This window comes from Chenopodium album, chromosome 19, assembly GCF_948465745.1.
Source record: "Chenopodium album chromosome 19, dcCheAlbu1.1, whole genome shotgun sequence".
Classification (NCBI taxonomy): domain Eukaryota; kingdom Viridiplantae; phylum Streptophyta; class Magnoliopsida; order Caryophyllales; family Amaranthaceae; genus Chenopodium; species Chenopodium album.
The window spans coordinates 2,434,707-2,449,567 of NC_137852.1; the positions used below are offsets into that span (position 1 = coordinate 2,434,707).

General features: G+C 39.4%; 1 protein-coding gene and 1 non-coding gene across 2 annotated transcripts; both read left to right on the plus strand.

Moving 5' to 3' along the window:
- The first annotated feature begins 1,368 nt into the window (after nt 1–1,368).
- Nucleotides 1,369–1,475, plus strand: LOC145596223 (small nucleolar RNA R71). Its single transcript, XR_014103092.1, has one exon. It is a non-coding gene; the product is annotated as a small nucleolar RNA R71 (small nucleolar RNA).
- Nucleotides 1,476–8,813: 7,338 nt separating this feature from the next.
- LOC145595282 (uncharacterized) lies at nt 8,814–13,961 on the plus strand. Its single transcript, XM_081651667.1, has 6 exons — nt 8,814–9,541; nt 11,536–11,664; nt 11,741–11,861; nt 12,163–12,244; nt 13,278–13,431; nt 13,519–13,961. The coding sequence occupies exons 1-6, from the start codon at nt 9,212–9,214 to the stop codon at nt 13,651–13,653; spliced, it is 951 nt and encodes a 316-aa protein (XP_081507793.1). The 5' UTR covers nt 8,814–9,211; the 3' UTR covers nt 13,654–13,961.
- Nucleotides 13,962–14,861: the final 900 nt, after the last annotated feature.

Consider the following 14,861-nt stretch of genomic DNA (forward strand, 5'->3'; position numbering starts at 1 on the left):
ATTGCACTACAATTTTCCGGCATATTAATCGTTTCCACAAATTCAACTTCTCTTTTATTACTCAAAATGTCTTTAAGAAATTTATCATAAGTTGGCATTTGTTTAATAGCATCGGTGAATGGAATGTTAACATAAAGCTTCCTCAAGACTTCCAGAAACTTAGCAAATTGTTCATCAAGTCTAGACCCGGCAAACCTTCCCGGAAAAGGAAGCTTTGCCACATGTAGTGGGATTTCGCTCTCTTTTTTTTCTTTTTCAACTTCTTTTTTTTTGTTTTTCTCTTCTTCTTCTTCTACTCTCAACTCTCCATGGGAATCACTCATTTCAATCACTCTTTCCTTTGACTTCTCACCTTCTAAGTCATGTTGCATTCCCTTCCCTTGAACTTCCCCCAAACTTTTTCCACTTCTAGTTACAATGGCATTGGCTTGCTCTCTAGGATCTAGACCTTGGCTAGGCAATGAGGTACTAGACTTGCCTTTAAGGGCACTAGCTATTTGGGCCATTTGATTTTCCAACATTTTATTGTGGGTTTGTATTTTCTTTAAGCTTTCCTCTAAGTCATTTGTCTTTTTAGTTTGGGAGTTCATGAATTGCTCCAACATGCTTTCTAGATTAGACTTAGGAGGAGGGGGAGCTTGAATTTGAAGTGTTGGTCGAGGGATAGGAGCTATGGTTGGTCTTACTCCTCCATTAAAACCGGGTGGGTTGTGAGTGGAAGAGTATTGGCCTTTTTGTTGGTATCTATTGTCATTTCTATAATTCCGTTGATTATTAGACACATAATTACCACTACCACTAGCTTGACCTTGACCACTACCTTGCCCTTGGTTCTGGCCACTTCTCTAACCAAAATTAGGGTGATGTTTCCATCCCTCGTTGTAGGTGTTGGAATAGGGGTCAAACCTAGGATTAGCATTCACGTTATTGACTTGTTCCATGGAAGGGGAAGGGGAACATTGCTCATTCAACAAATAACAATCGGAAGACGCATGGTCTTCACCACCACATACATCACAAGACATCAATTGCATAGACACATTATCATTCGAAGAATTAGATGCACGTGAATTAGGGAGGGGGGAGATAGGAGGGGGAGAAGATTGCATTTGGTCAAATTTAGAAGACAAGGCATCCAATTTTGAACTAAGCATGTTAATAGCATTTACCTCATACTTTCCCCCTCTCTTAGAGGTGCTTCTCTCATCGGGGCTCCAATCGGTGTAGTTTTGGACTACATCCTCTATGATCTTTAATGCCTCCGCGGGTGGTTTGTTCATGAGTGGCCCACCCGAAGCTCCATCTAAGAGTATGCGGTCCGATCTCAAGAGACCCCTATAGAATCCATGAAGCAAGAGCCAATCTTCCATCCCATGGTGGGGGCATTGTTGTTGATAGCTTTTGAATCTCTCCCAAGCATCGTAGAGAGACTCATCGGGCTCTTGTTGGAAGTTTGAAATCTTGGACCTCAACTCCGCCGTTTTCCCAAGAGGAATGAACCTCCCAAGGAATGCTGAAGTTACCTCATTCCAAGTTGTCAATGAATTCGGAGTCAACCTATCGAGCCAATCACTTGCACTCCCCGAAAGAGAAAATTTGAACATGCTTAGAAGAATGTACTCCAGAGTCACCCCATTTGCCTTCACGGTGCTACAATACCGTGTGAATTGCTTTAGATGCGCAATGGGGTCCTCATGCTTTGCCCCGGAGAATTGATGACCCTCAATCAAGGTGATAAGGGCGGGCCTTATCTCGAAATTATTTACTTCGGTAGTGGGAGTAACAATCCCACTTGCTTCTTGATACGGAGGAGGAACACCAAACTCTCTCAAAGTCTTATTTGGAAGAGCCATCTCAAATTGGTGAAGAGGTGGAGAAGTTGGAGAATTTGTCCTTGGTGACTCTAATGGAATGGTGTCTCCACTAGTCTCACTAGAACTAGATTGATCGGTCTCAACTACCACTTGTGGCTCACTTGATGTGGCACCACTAGCTTTCGCCCTCTTTTCTTTTCGATTTGCCCTTACTACTTTTTCAAGCTCGAGATTCAACGGCACAAGAGGAAGTGTCCTATTGCTGCGTTTGGGCATAAACAAAGAAGACTAGAAGGGAGATTAGTAGGTTAGTCAAAGAAAACAAAGAAAAATAAAGCTATACAAATGAACTAGTCTCACATATCTCATAAGTAACTCAATGCTTAACGCCATTCCCCGGCAACGGCGCCATTTTGGTAGAGGGAAATAATCGGTCGTTGGACGATCACCCTAAAACCAAACAATATTTCTACCTAAACCAACCTAAGACAAGTCTAGGGTAAGTAGAGGATCGTATCCACAGGGAATGGGTAAGTACACCGAGAGTATGAAACGGTTGCAATCTAGTTCGGTCACAAATTGGGGGTTTCGATTAGATAACTACTATGGAGACAAACACTAGGGGGAAATAGGGATCGACTCCAACCAAACCAACGGATCAAAACAATAGGCAAGCATGAACACAAATTGGGTGATAGAGAGGGCACTCAATGTTGCCTTCTTTCGAAGCCACAACACTAAGAATTCCTAAGCCAAACTCAACTAACAAGATGGGCCAACCAAGTCTTAACAATGAGAAGTAGACTACTAACTCGGGTTTGTCTTTCGATCGGTCCAAGAAAGCATTAAAGCACAAGCAATTGAGATTTCTCACCTAATTGTTGCAACTAAGACTACTACATCATTCAAACAAGGAACCATAATCAAGAGGAGATTAGCATAACCATATAAGAAAAGGCTCACAACTAGACTTCATCTCTCAATGCAAGCATAGGAGTGAATACATGAGCAATAAGTGGCCATCCAATTACACATGCAATTAACCATCTCTTTAACAATCAATCATCAATCCAAAATGAACATGCAAGCACAAACATCAATCAACCCATGGCTTGGTTGGGTCTTCACCCAACCCCTAGCTAATTAACTACTCACTAAACATGGTGAGGGACATCAAAACAACAAGTTCTAATCCAAACATTAAGTTAATAAGTTAAGAGGAGTAGTAGGAATAAGGTAGATTGGACATGCAACAACAATTAAGCAAGATCAAGAGAGAAATTAACAATTCAAGGTAAATAAAAACTGAAATTAAAGAGTAAGAGATAGAGGAAAGAGATTACTTAAAATGCTTCAAAGTTGAGAAATTGTTGAATTCAAGAGAACAATCTTCAATTAATCTACTACAATGATTGAGTTTGAGAAGATCTAAGCTAATTAATGAGGGTTGAGAAGAACTAAGAGCCTAAGAAAACTAAAAGGGGACGAAGATTCCGAAAACTGAAGCTAAGCGTCCTATTTATATGCCCAGAAATTACATCGTAAAATCCGTCAAAATCGGGCTTCAGAACAGGAGGAGCGCCCGCTCCAGTAAGTAGGAGCGCCCGCTCCTCTGTATGGAGCGCCCGCTCCTGGGCTCTCTGCACGCCCTCTCCTCTTGCAACAGATTGGGGCAGAAAGTAGAGGATCGGGGAGGAGCGCCCGCTCCTTGAAGGCTGCACGCCCGCTCCTATATGTGCAGGGGGAGGCAGAATGTGGTGCTGGGATGAGGAGCGGCCGCTCCTGTAAGGGTGCACGCCCGCTCCTGCCTGATAGTGCTCCCTCGAGAAAGTCTTCATGCTCATGCTACTTAACCATAATCTCATTGAACCTACACACACGAGCACACACATAAAAAGAAACGGGAAACCCAAAAGATGCAAGTATGCACAAAAAGAGTTAGAAAAAGGGATTGAATTAGGGGAAGGAGTACAAAATTGTGTTTTAAAAAGTCATGATAAGTGGACAAATAAAACACTTATCACTCTTCTTCAACAAACAGACCCCCCTGTGTCTTTTCACAAAGCTCGCTCCATGCTCACTTTGGAGGAATCGAGACAAGCTACCCAAGCCGCTCTTGAAGCCAATGCTGCTGGTTCGGCCTTAATTGCTACAGGGAACGCCCCTCACACCAACGACACTCACTCTCCCTCCTCTCAACACTCTCATGGTCAGCGCAATTTTCAGAAAAATAACAGCCGCGGCGGTGGCCGTGGTGGCAGCAACAAAGGTCGCGGTGGTGGAGGACGGAACGGCAAGGGCCGCGGTGGTCGTGGCTACGGGCAGCAGCATCAACAACAACACCAATTTCAGCCCAATCCACCATGGCAGTGGAACAATTCTCAAGCCTGGAAATACCCACCGTGGGCTTCTTGGGCCTCTCCCCCATGGGCTATACCACCATGCCCTTATCCCACCTCATCATGGGCTCGTTCATCACCTTCACCCAGACCAAACCAGCAAGGTATCCTCGGTGCTCGGCCTCAACAGCAGCAAGCATTCAGTGCGCAAGCCCCCTCCTCGGTCGGTTATGCTCCCACCGATGTCGAAGCCGCAATGCACACTCTCTCTCTTACTTCGCCCGATGACAATTGGTACATGGATACCGGAGCTACCTCTCACATGACATCCCATCAAGGTACTCTCTCGTCTTATTTTAATTTGAGCAAAAATCATCGTAATATCATTGTCGGTAATGGTAGTGGCATTCCTATTCATGGCTATGGTCAAGCATCCCTCCCTCCCTTTGCCTTAAATAACGTCCTTCATGCCCCCAACCTCATAAAAAATCTTATTTCTGTCCGTAAGTTCACTAGTGATAACTCGGTTTCCATTGAATTTGATCCTTTTGGTTTCTCTGTGAAGGACCTTCGGACGGGGATCACCCGTATGAGATGTGATAGTTCGGGAGAGCTCTACCCCTTCACCAATATTGCCTCTACACCCACTGCTCTTGCTGCCATCTCCTCATCTTTGTGGCATGACCGTCTAGGCCACCCCGAGACTTCTATTTTGGGCATTTTAAAGAAGAACAATTTTATTAAATGTAATAGAATTTTGAATTCTACTGTGTGTTCTTCTTGTATTTTTGGGAAACTTGTGAAACTTCCTTTTTCTAATTCTACTACTAGTACTACTTTGCCATTTGACATTTTACATAGTGACATTTGGACTTCCCCTAAATTAAGTAGTGCCGGTCATCATTACTATGTATTGTTTTTGGATGATTTCACTAATTTTCTTTGGCCTTTTCCTATTGCTAGAAAATCCCAAGTGCATTCTTTGTTTCTCCAATTAAATGCTTTTGCTAATACTCAATTTGAACGTGATGTAAAATGCTTTCAATGTGATAATGGTGGTGAATATGACAATGCCCCTTTCCGGAATTTTTGTATGACTAATGGGATGGTTTTCCGGTTTTCTTGTCCCCACACCTCTCCTCAAAATGGAAAAGCCGAAAAAAAAATTCGTACTATCAATAACATGATACGTACTCTTCTAGCTCACTCCTCCATGCCACCCTCGTTTTGGCATCATGCCCTTCAAATGGCCACATATCTCCATAACATTCTTCCCACAAAACTCTTAGCTCATGACTCTCCCACAAAAATTCTATATCAACGTGACCCTTCCTACTCTCATTTGCGGGTTTTTGGGTGTCTTTGTTATCCTCTCCTACCCTCCACCACCATCAACAAACTTCAATCCCGCTCTACTCCATGTGTTTTCTTGGGCTACCCCTCTAATCATCGTGGTTACAAGTGTTACGACATCTCTACTCGTAAAATCATAATCTCTCGCCATGTAATTTTCGATGAAACACAATTTCCTTTCTCAAAAATCCATACTCCCTCACCTACTGATTATGATTTTTTAAGTGATGGTCTACCCCCTGCCTTAGTCCACCGCTTACACTCTCAAAACACTTCTCCACCAGTGGCCCACGTGCCTTCTAGCCCAATCCGCACTCCAGCCCACACTCCCCCTATTTTCGGCTCTCCAGAAAGACCCCCCCTTCTCCCTTAGTGGGCTCCCCCTCCTCTCGGCCCACTCCCACTCACCCCAATCCAATCCAATTTGGATCCCTTCCTGTCCACTTTGACAGCAGCCCATCACCTCAAGCCCACTCCTCCCCCATCTCTCACTCTCACGCCACTTCTCCTCTAATGGGCCAGCAACATAGTAGGCCCAACCCTCCTCCTTCTAAAATGATAACAAGGAGTTCTCATGGCATTTTTAAGCCAAAACCAATTTTTGACTTAAATTGTCAAACCACTCCCTCTCCTTTACCTCGCAATCCCATAGCCGCCCTATCGGACCCAAATTGGAAGGATGCCATGATGGATGAATTTAATGCTCTTATTAAAACTAAGACGTGGGAGTTGGTGCCCCGTCCTACTAATGTCAATGTGATTCCTTGTATGTGGCTTTATAAACACAAAAAGAATGCTAATGGTGTCTTTGAGAGGCACAAAGCTCGTCTTGTTGTAAATGGCAGGAATCAACAGGTTGGCATCGATTGTGATGAGACTTTTAGTCCGGTGGTCAAACCGGCAACTATCCGAACGGTTCTTAGCATTGCTCTCTCCAAGTCTTGGCCCATTCATCAAATGGACGTCAAGAATGCTTTCTTAAATGGTGATATTGCTGAAACTGTGTATATGCATCAACCACCGGGTCTTCGTGATAAGGATAAACCGGGTCATGTGTGCCTTCTCAAAAAGGCTCTTTATAGTCTCAAGCAAGCCCCCCGGGCTTGGTATCATCGATTTGCTTCTTTTGTGGCAACTATTGGTTTTTCTCACAGCAAGTCAGACAACTCTCTCTTCATCTACTCTCATGGTTGTGACTTGGCATACATTCTCTTATATGTTGATGACATAGTCCTCACCACCTCCTCCGACACCCTCCGAACTACCATCATGTCCCGCCTAAGCTCCGAGTTTGCTATGACCGACCTTGGTCCTCTAAGCTCCTTCCTTGGCATTTCGGTTACTAGACACTCCGGTGGCCTCTTTCTATCTCAAACATCCTATGCAGCCGACATCATTGCCCGTGCCAACATGTCCTCTTGCAAGCCGTCTGCCACTCCTGTAGACACCAAAGCCAAGCTCAGTTCCTCTTCCGGGCCTCCAGTTGATGATCCCACGTACCTTGTACCGTAGCTTGGCCGGGGCCCTTCAATATTTAACTTTCACGAGACCCGACATCTCCTACGCCGTGCAACAAGTTTGTTTGTATATGCATGATCCACGGAAAGAACACATGCATGCCCTTCGTCGTATTCTGCGATATCTTCAAGGAACTTTGCAGCTCGGTCTTCATCTTTATCCCTCTTCTATAGGTGGCCTTATCTCTTACACTGACGCGGATTGGGGTGGCTGCCCCGATACTAGACGGTCGACGTCAGGCTATTGTGTCTTCTTCGGAGACAACCTCATATCATGGTCCGCCAAGAGACAACCCACCATCTCCAAATCAAGCGCGGAGGCCGAGTATCGTGGTGTAGCTAATGTTGTGGCTGAATCTTGTTGGTTGCGCAATCTTCTTCTCGAGCTCCATTGTCCCATCAAGAAAGCCACGGTTGTGTATTGTGATAATGTGAGTGCGGTTTATCTCTCCGGCAACCCGGTTCAACATCAACGAACCAGGCATATTGAGATGGATATCCACTTTGTGCGTGAAAAGGTTGCTCTTGGTCAAGTCCGTGTTCTTCATGTCCCTTCTCGATATCAAATCGCGGATATTTTCACAAAAGGTCTCTCTCAAGTCCTATTTGAAGATTTTCGAAACAGTCTAAGCGTCCACAAACCTCCCGCTTCGATTGCGGGGGTGTATTAGATTATATTTACTATGTATATTTTTGTATATTTACTAGGTTCACTCCCCTTCTCCTTTATTGTATTTATTAGGTTCATACCTCTTCCCTAGATTCATAGTTTGTAATCTGTGTATTTATACTCTTTCCAATAATGAGAAGGGCAAGGGATTATTTCCTATAATTAGTGGATTATTACCTTTAATTAAATTTATAGGAGTACAATTTTGTCATGACAAATGATTTTTAAGAAAAAGTAAATTTAAACATATAGTTTCGTTGTTTATCTTCATTACATGGTATTTAATGTTCAAAGTAAGTTTTAAACTCGTAGCTTCAAAATGCATTTAATTTATTAAATTGTGTAAGTGATACAGAGGTCAAAGTAAAGAATTGTACCGTCTTGATGAATATTTCAAAGAAATAAACTTGAAAAAGTAGGCGTTTCCGAAAAGAGTAGGTGTTTAATTTGAACACAATATAAAATACGTAGTTTTTATTTTTAATGATTAATAAGGTTATGTTTATTCCCAAAACGACCTAGTCAACTTCATAAAAATTGTCAATAGCACTACAATATACGATGGCTCAATGACTCAATGAGTATATAAAGAGCACCACACATTTTTATTTCAAAGTAATCAAACACTTATTTCATTCATTTGTTGTCCTTGTAGCAATTATTATTGACAACATATTAATGTACTCCGTAATAAGATCTTGCTAACGAGTGTCCGGGGTGTTAAATAAGGAATAATTATATTGGTTGAAATAGTATGAAGTTAAGAATGCGGGACAAAATCACGCTTCGTTTGGTGTAATTAGTGTTGATTTTACTCTAATATTTCCACTTCTAATTCTTTTATCTAATGCCCCGGGGGCGCTCGTTAGCTTTTGCCATGTAATAATACTCCTAATAAGGGCCTGTTCAGTGTAGCTCCAATCAGTTCAGTTCAGCTCCACTTAATAATACTCCTAATAAGTACCATATAAATTTATTTTCTAGAATGTAAGAATTAGAACAATAGCAATAGAATAGAGGTGCATTAATATGTAATTAATGAAAAAGTATAATTTTCTTTCAAAAAAAGTACTCGTATAATTTATTAGCGCTACAAATCTAATACAATCAACACAAAAAACGTCACCTCATTTGAACTTGAAAAAATACGGGTGGTGGTGGTGACTAGCTTCACGATCTCCTCCCTCCACTCTCCTGATCACTTCTCTCTCTACTTTCTCTCTCTAAACTTACACAAAAAGTAAAAATCGCAGAAAAAAAAGCAATCAATCAATCAATCACTGTTACAAATCCGCTCTTTATAATTACTTCGTTATTTAATTTTTCATGAATTGTTTGTCAGATTCAAAAAACCCAGTTCAATTTTAGTTCAATCAATACGATTTCCAATTAATCTTTGATTTCCGATGAAATGAACAAAAACCCAATCAAATCATCGCAACAAATGTTCATTTCTGTAATCTAAAACCCTAATTTCATAATTTTTACCCCTTTTTGAAGCTCAATTTTTGCTCAAAAATGGCGCAAACTGAAGTTTATGCGCCGAAATCTGGTCAATTATGGAAGACGGTGTTGAACTGGTTAACCTTCTTGTTCCAGATCTTTGTTCAGATCGTTCGAGGTACTCCTTCAATGGCGCAAGTCTTGAATAGCATAGGTTTCAGTTATGGCGGACAAACCTCGTTTCTCTCTCCTCCAAATTCTTCTTCTTCAACTGGGTTTAAGCCTCTTCCTGTTGTTGAAATTCCTCTTCAATCTTCCTCTGCTACTGCCGTCGATATCAACGCTGTTGATGATGATGCTGCTGAGCCTGGTGATGGCGATGCTCGTGCTTCGGACAAGCTTACCGTATGTGTTGTTTGTTTTCCTAGTTTGTGATTATAATTTCTAATTCCAGTTCTAATTTTGGTTTTAATTTTGTTTTAGCATGATTTGATATTTTGGATAAATGTTAGTTTGTAGTGTGTAAGAATTTTCTAAATTTAGGTAACAATACTAAGTTTAGAGTATTATGTTCTATATGTTTTATCTGGATGTATAAGGAGCCGGGGTGGGCAATGATGTAGACGGGTTTTGATCCGAGGTCATGGCCTCATGGGTACCACCTGCACACAACTTTACTTAGTAAGCTGGCTGACATCTACTGTAGGAGTTATGTATGATGGATGGTTGAAATTATGAATTTTAGTTATGTTATGATGGGATTTTTGATTGGTAAAAGTGAGCACATTGGTTGATGATTATTAATGGGCTTTTTTTTTTAACGCAATTGAGTAAGTTCTGATGATTAGGTAAATAGGTGTAGAAAGTGGGCTGATGAGTACATAAAGAATTATTCTTTTTTTCAATTGTAAGAAGGGTCTGAGGTTATTTTTGGGTTTGTACCTGGTTGATATAGGGGCAGGTTTCTTGGATGTTATTTCTCCATTATCGTCCTACATTGTCGGAGTTGAAGCACGTTTATGTTTGATGCAATGCTTTTTCTGTCTTATGTCTGGTGCTGGCTTGAAGGTTTTGCTGTTTTTGTTGGTTTCTAGTCTATCAGATTGGGGAAAATAGAAAAAGGAAATGTCAAGATGGAGGCTTTGGGATGAAATTTGACTTAATTCTGGCAGTAGGAGGGGTGTAACCATGTAAGGGTGTTTAGTTTTTGACCTTTCTGTGGTCTTAAGATCTGCTTTATGTGATGGATTCTTCAGGTTGAGTAAATAGGTTGAGTGAATACCTAAATGCAAGTAAGCTTTGCTATTTTAAGGGCACATTTTTGTAATTAATTGCAGTGTAAGAGTTGTACCTTGTAGGTTACATGTTGAATTGGTTCGAATGTTCCTAAACGATGAGTCTACTTATATTGTTTTCCTAGGGCAGAGAGGAAAAAGGAAATACATTTGCTGTCCTAGTGCTCATATGATTTTAGCAGTCTGTTTGGGTTTCCCTTTTTGGACTAGGAGTCAGGGTTTAGCTTTAGCTTCAGATTTTGCTGATGTGGAGAATCGAATATGATGCTGTCAGTTTGGCTATGTATTAGTGTTTGAAATTACTTAAGTAGCATTTATTGTATTTTCATATTGGAGGAAACTGTTGATTTGATGATTCTTGAGCATTTGAATGTGGGTTTTATTGACATAGAAATGGTATTTGAGTGATTCTTGTACTGGGCGCCAGGCAGTGGGCATCCATAATTGGATTCTTAGATTTGAGGGGTAATTTTTTGATCTGCAAGCTGAAGGCCAAACCAGTGAAGTGAAATTTGAATAAGTGAGGATTTACTTTTAGTAATGTGGACAAGTTCACTGTCTTTGAGTATTAGTGATCACTGATTGCTTATCCCTGGTAATACACGGATAACTGTAATAATTGAGTATTGTATTTAGTTCAGAGATATGGACAAGATCCTTTCATGGAGCAGTAAAATTTTGGATGATTGAGGATCTAGTTTTGGGGTAAAGGTTCAATCGTCCTATCATTAAAAAATAAGGTCAGAAACATAGATGCATAGTTATTTATGCACCTTATCGCTGGTTATGATTTATGTAGGTGGTTCTAAGAGCATTAAATCTAAGGTTTAGCATATTTTCAATATCAAAACTAGGAATACAATGGACATCCATCACTTATACTCTCTGTACTGATGTGTAATGTGTTCTCATATTTCATTGTATAATGTGTAATGAATTACTGACCATTTGAGGTAAGGTATTGAATAGTTGAATGGCTTTCCCTATTTTATGCATCAGACATGCACATTTTTGCAACTTTTTACTTCTTTGACATAATTCAGTTTCTACTTCATGATCTCCCCGACTCCTTGTAACAATGGCTCTTCATTATAAGCATTGCAGGTTGTTCTTGATTTAGATGAAACACTAGTTTGTGCATATGAGACTTCTAGTTTACCGCCTACACTTTGTACACAAGCGACAGAAGCGGGTTTGAATTGGTTTGAGCTGGAATGTGTATCATCAGACAAGGTATTAAGTTCTTCCTAACTTCATTTAATATTATTTTGTGGTTGCTAAAGCTTGATTTATGTATCTCAAATTGAAGGAATTTGAAGGGAAGCCTAAAATCAGTTATGTGACAGTGTTTGAACGTCCTGGATTGAATGAATTCTTGGAGCGACTTAGTGAATTTGCAGATTTGATTCTTTTCACTGCTGGACTTGAAGGTTCACATTTGTTTCTGATCTTTTATACTTTCACATGATCATGCTCAAAATCTATGGGCTTAGTTGCATGTTGCACCTTGTTATCCAAAAACCTTATAAAGGAAACCCCTTAAGGTAATCACGGGGGAATGCTTTTAGGGATAAAGAGGCATAGGGCTAAAGAGAGAGCCAAAAACGGATCTTTCAAGTAATTTACTAAAAAAGTAACTTAAAATAATACATGTGACCATCTTATAAAGTTATGTTATACTACTACTACTATAACAGTTTCTGTATTTAATTTTCTTCTTAATTTCAACAGGTTATGCTAGACCTCTCGTTGACAGAATTGATGCTGAAAATAGGTTCAGTCGTCGTCTGTATAGGCCATCAACTATTAGCACGTTAGTATTCTGTAACTCAGGGCTCTCTTTTTCCTCCTAACTGCATACATTACTGTTCATATTGTGAGTACATTGATTTTCTACCAAATTAAATTGAGGCCTTGTTGTATGACTTTGTATCTAACATAATTTCACTCTGAATATCAACTCATATATGGATGGTCATAGCAATGGTTTTTTCAGTTGGCATTTCTCAATTATTTGCAGCTTACATAACTTGCTTCATGCAGTTGTCAAAGATAATATATTTTCAGAAACAAACAAATAATGACTCCAGAGGGTCAAGGTTGGAAACGGGAATTAGTTAATTTATATATATATATATATGAAAAAAACCAACTTTATGCTTGTGGTATTGTGTTATCCCATAGACTTGGACATTTCGTGTAGAATAGTACCTGAATAATATACATATTTCATTACCATTCCCTAATTTTAATACCTTGTATCTAAATTGGCTGTATAATACTATAATATGATGACAAAGTATAATATGATAAAAGAGAGGGATTGTCATTTTTAATCCAAACCTATGTAAGTATGGTCCTTGCAGGAAGATATTGTGGAATGAAAAATTTCCCCACATATTCTGACTGGTTGCTAAATTTTACTTCTTGGTTATCACCCTTATCGGTGTTCAGAGAGATTTCCATGCTTATGGAATGCATTAGTCATGCCAGGCACTGCTTAATGTAAAAAGTTTAAGCAATTAGTTTTTGATTGCTGTGGAAGTGTGGATGAGCAATAATTTCTGTTAAGACTTGTATTTTTCTTGGATATTGAGATTGACTTTGCATCACTCTGATGGGAACATTGATATAATATGTATAGTAACTTGTGCTGTATAGTAACTTGAAAGTTGGAACCATTGTGACTTATTTCTTGTAAGTAATCATTAAAGCAGTCAAAGCTAACATATCTGGTGTTATCATTAAGTTTGTGCCATTGTTATTCACTTTCGTGTCTTTTCTGACTTGAACTACTCAAATACACAAGCAGCTAATTTGTACTCAATAATGTGGTATATTTACAGGGAGTATCGGGATCATGTGAAGGATCTATCTTGCATCTCACCGGATCTATGCAGAGTAGTTATAGTCGATAACAATCCATTCAGTTTCTTATTGCAGCCAGTAAATGGGATTCCATGTGTACCTTTTTCTGCAGGGCAGCCACACGATGATCAGGTAGCTAAACTGCAGTTGCTGAAGAAAAAAAAAACCTTAAAATAGTAAACATCATTCTCTTATTTGTATTCTCTATTTCTCTTTCAGCTTCTCGAGGTCTTACTTCCGCTCCTGAAGCATCTCTCAGTTCAGGATGATGTTAGGCCTGTCTTGTATGAAAAATTTCATATGCCTGAGTGGTTCCAAAAGCACGGAATCCCTTCCCCTGGTTGGACATTGTAGTGGCAGCCGGAAAGCATTATTCTTTGGCCGGTGATTTATGCATTTTGGAGGCATGTATTCATTGAACTTGTATAGAGAAGGGGCCATTTACCAGATTTGAAAATTTCTTCAGCCTCGATGAAATTTCAAAGCTACACTTTGTGATCAAATTTATCATATTTCTTTTTGTATGTAGCTTGATTGGAATTTAGATTCTTCTGTAATTTTGTATGCCATTAGGTTTTCCCTGTAGTCTTGTAAGTTTAAAAACTTGTATGTATTCTCGTTTTAAAGTTAATAAATTTATGCAGTTTCAGTTGTTTTGGGCTCATGCAATGATTTCTTAATAAATGCATTATTTTCATTTTTTATACGTTACTAAATCAGACAATGATACACAATACAGAGTATCAGCTTACTGTTGTTGAGCTAATCTCAATGTTGATGATTTAATTAGGGTTGTGACTTCCTTAGATTATTCCTGATCTAATTAACCAAGCAATAATGATTGTCTTATATTCTCAATTTAATTCATTTAATCGAGTGTTAAGAGTGAATTAGGATTATTGTTTGGTTACTTAGATCAGGTTTTTTCTATACTCTCTCCGTCCTAATAAAATTGTCTTACATTCTCACTTTCACTAGTTTCAAGTGTTGTGGACGTGAACTTGTTTTATTCACCCGTTTTTAAAGCATATGACCATATGGATTGTTGAGTGGGGAAAATAAACCATAGAAAGTACATAGGCAAACTAAAAAGGACATCACAAATAGAATTATTTCGTATGAACAATCCTAATGGACGGAGGGAGTATCATGCATTAAATAGTGCTTAGGCTAGAAATTATGATCTAAATTATTGGAGATACCTTTTTAAAGTAGGTGAATTGTGGACTTTGTGAAAAGGCTTTTAGACAATTTTGACTGCACAACATAAACAACTTTTGTGTGGATGATTACAACCCATTTTAAACCATAATTTGACTACCTGCGCTAGAATTCCCAGGCATCTTGTATTCATGCTACCCACTTCCGCTATTAAGATTGTCAGATAAATATTGTTAACTACACTTTCCAGGCATTCCAGCAATGCTTGTCTAATTCATGTTAGTTTAAAGTTTAGACTAACAAATATAAAATTGTTAAAAAGTAACCTATGATATATGTTCACTCTGTAGCCTTTTTATGTTTATAATTTATATCACTCTAACCTTCTAGGGACTTTCTTT

Coding starts and splice junctions, on each gene's coding strand:
- LOC145595282 (XM_081651667.1), top strand. CDS start 9,212: ATGGCGCAAACTGAAGTTTATGCGCCGAAATCTGGTCAATTATGGAAG. Junction 11,665..11,740: donor AATGTGTATCATCAGACAAG/GTATTAAGTTCT, acceptor CTCAAATTGAAG/GAATTTGAAGGGAAGCCTAA. Junction 11,862..12,162: donor TTTCACTGCTGGACTTGAAG/GTTCACATTTGT, acceptor TAATTTCAACAG/GTTATGCTAGACCTCTCGTT.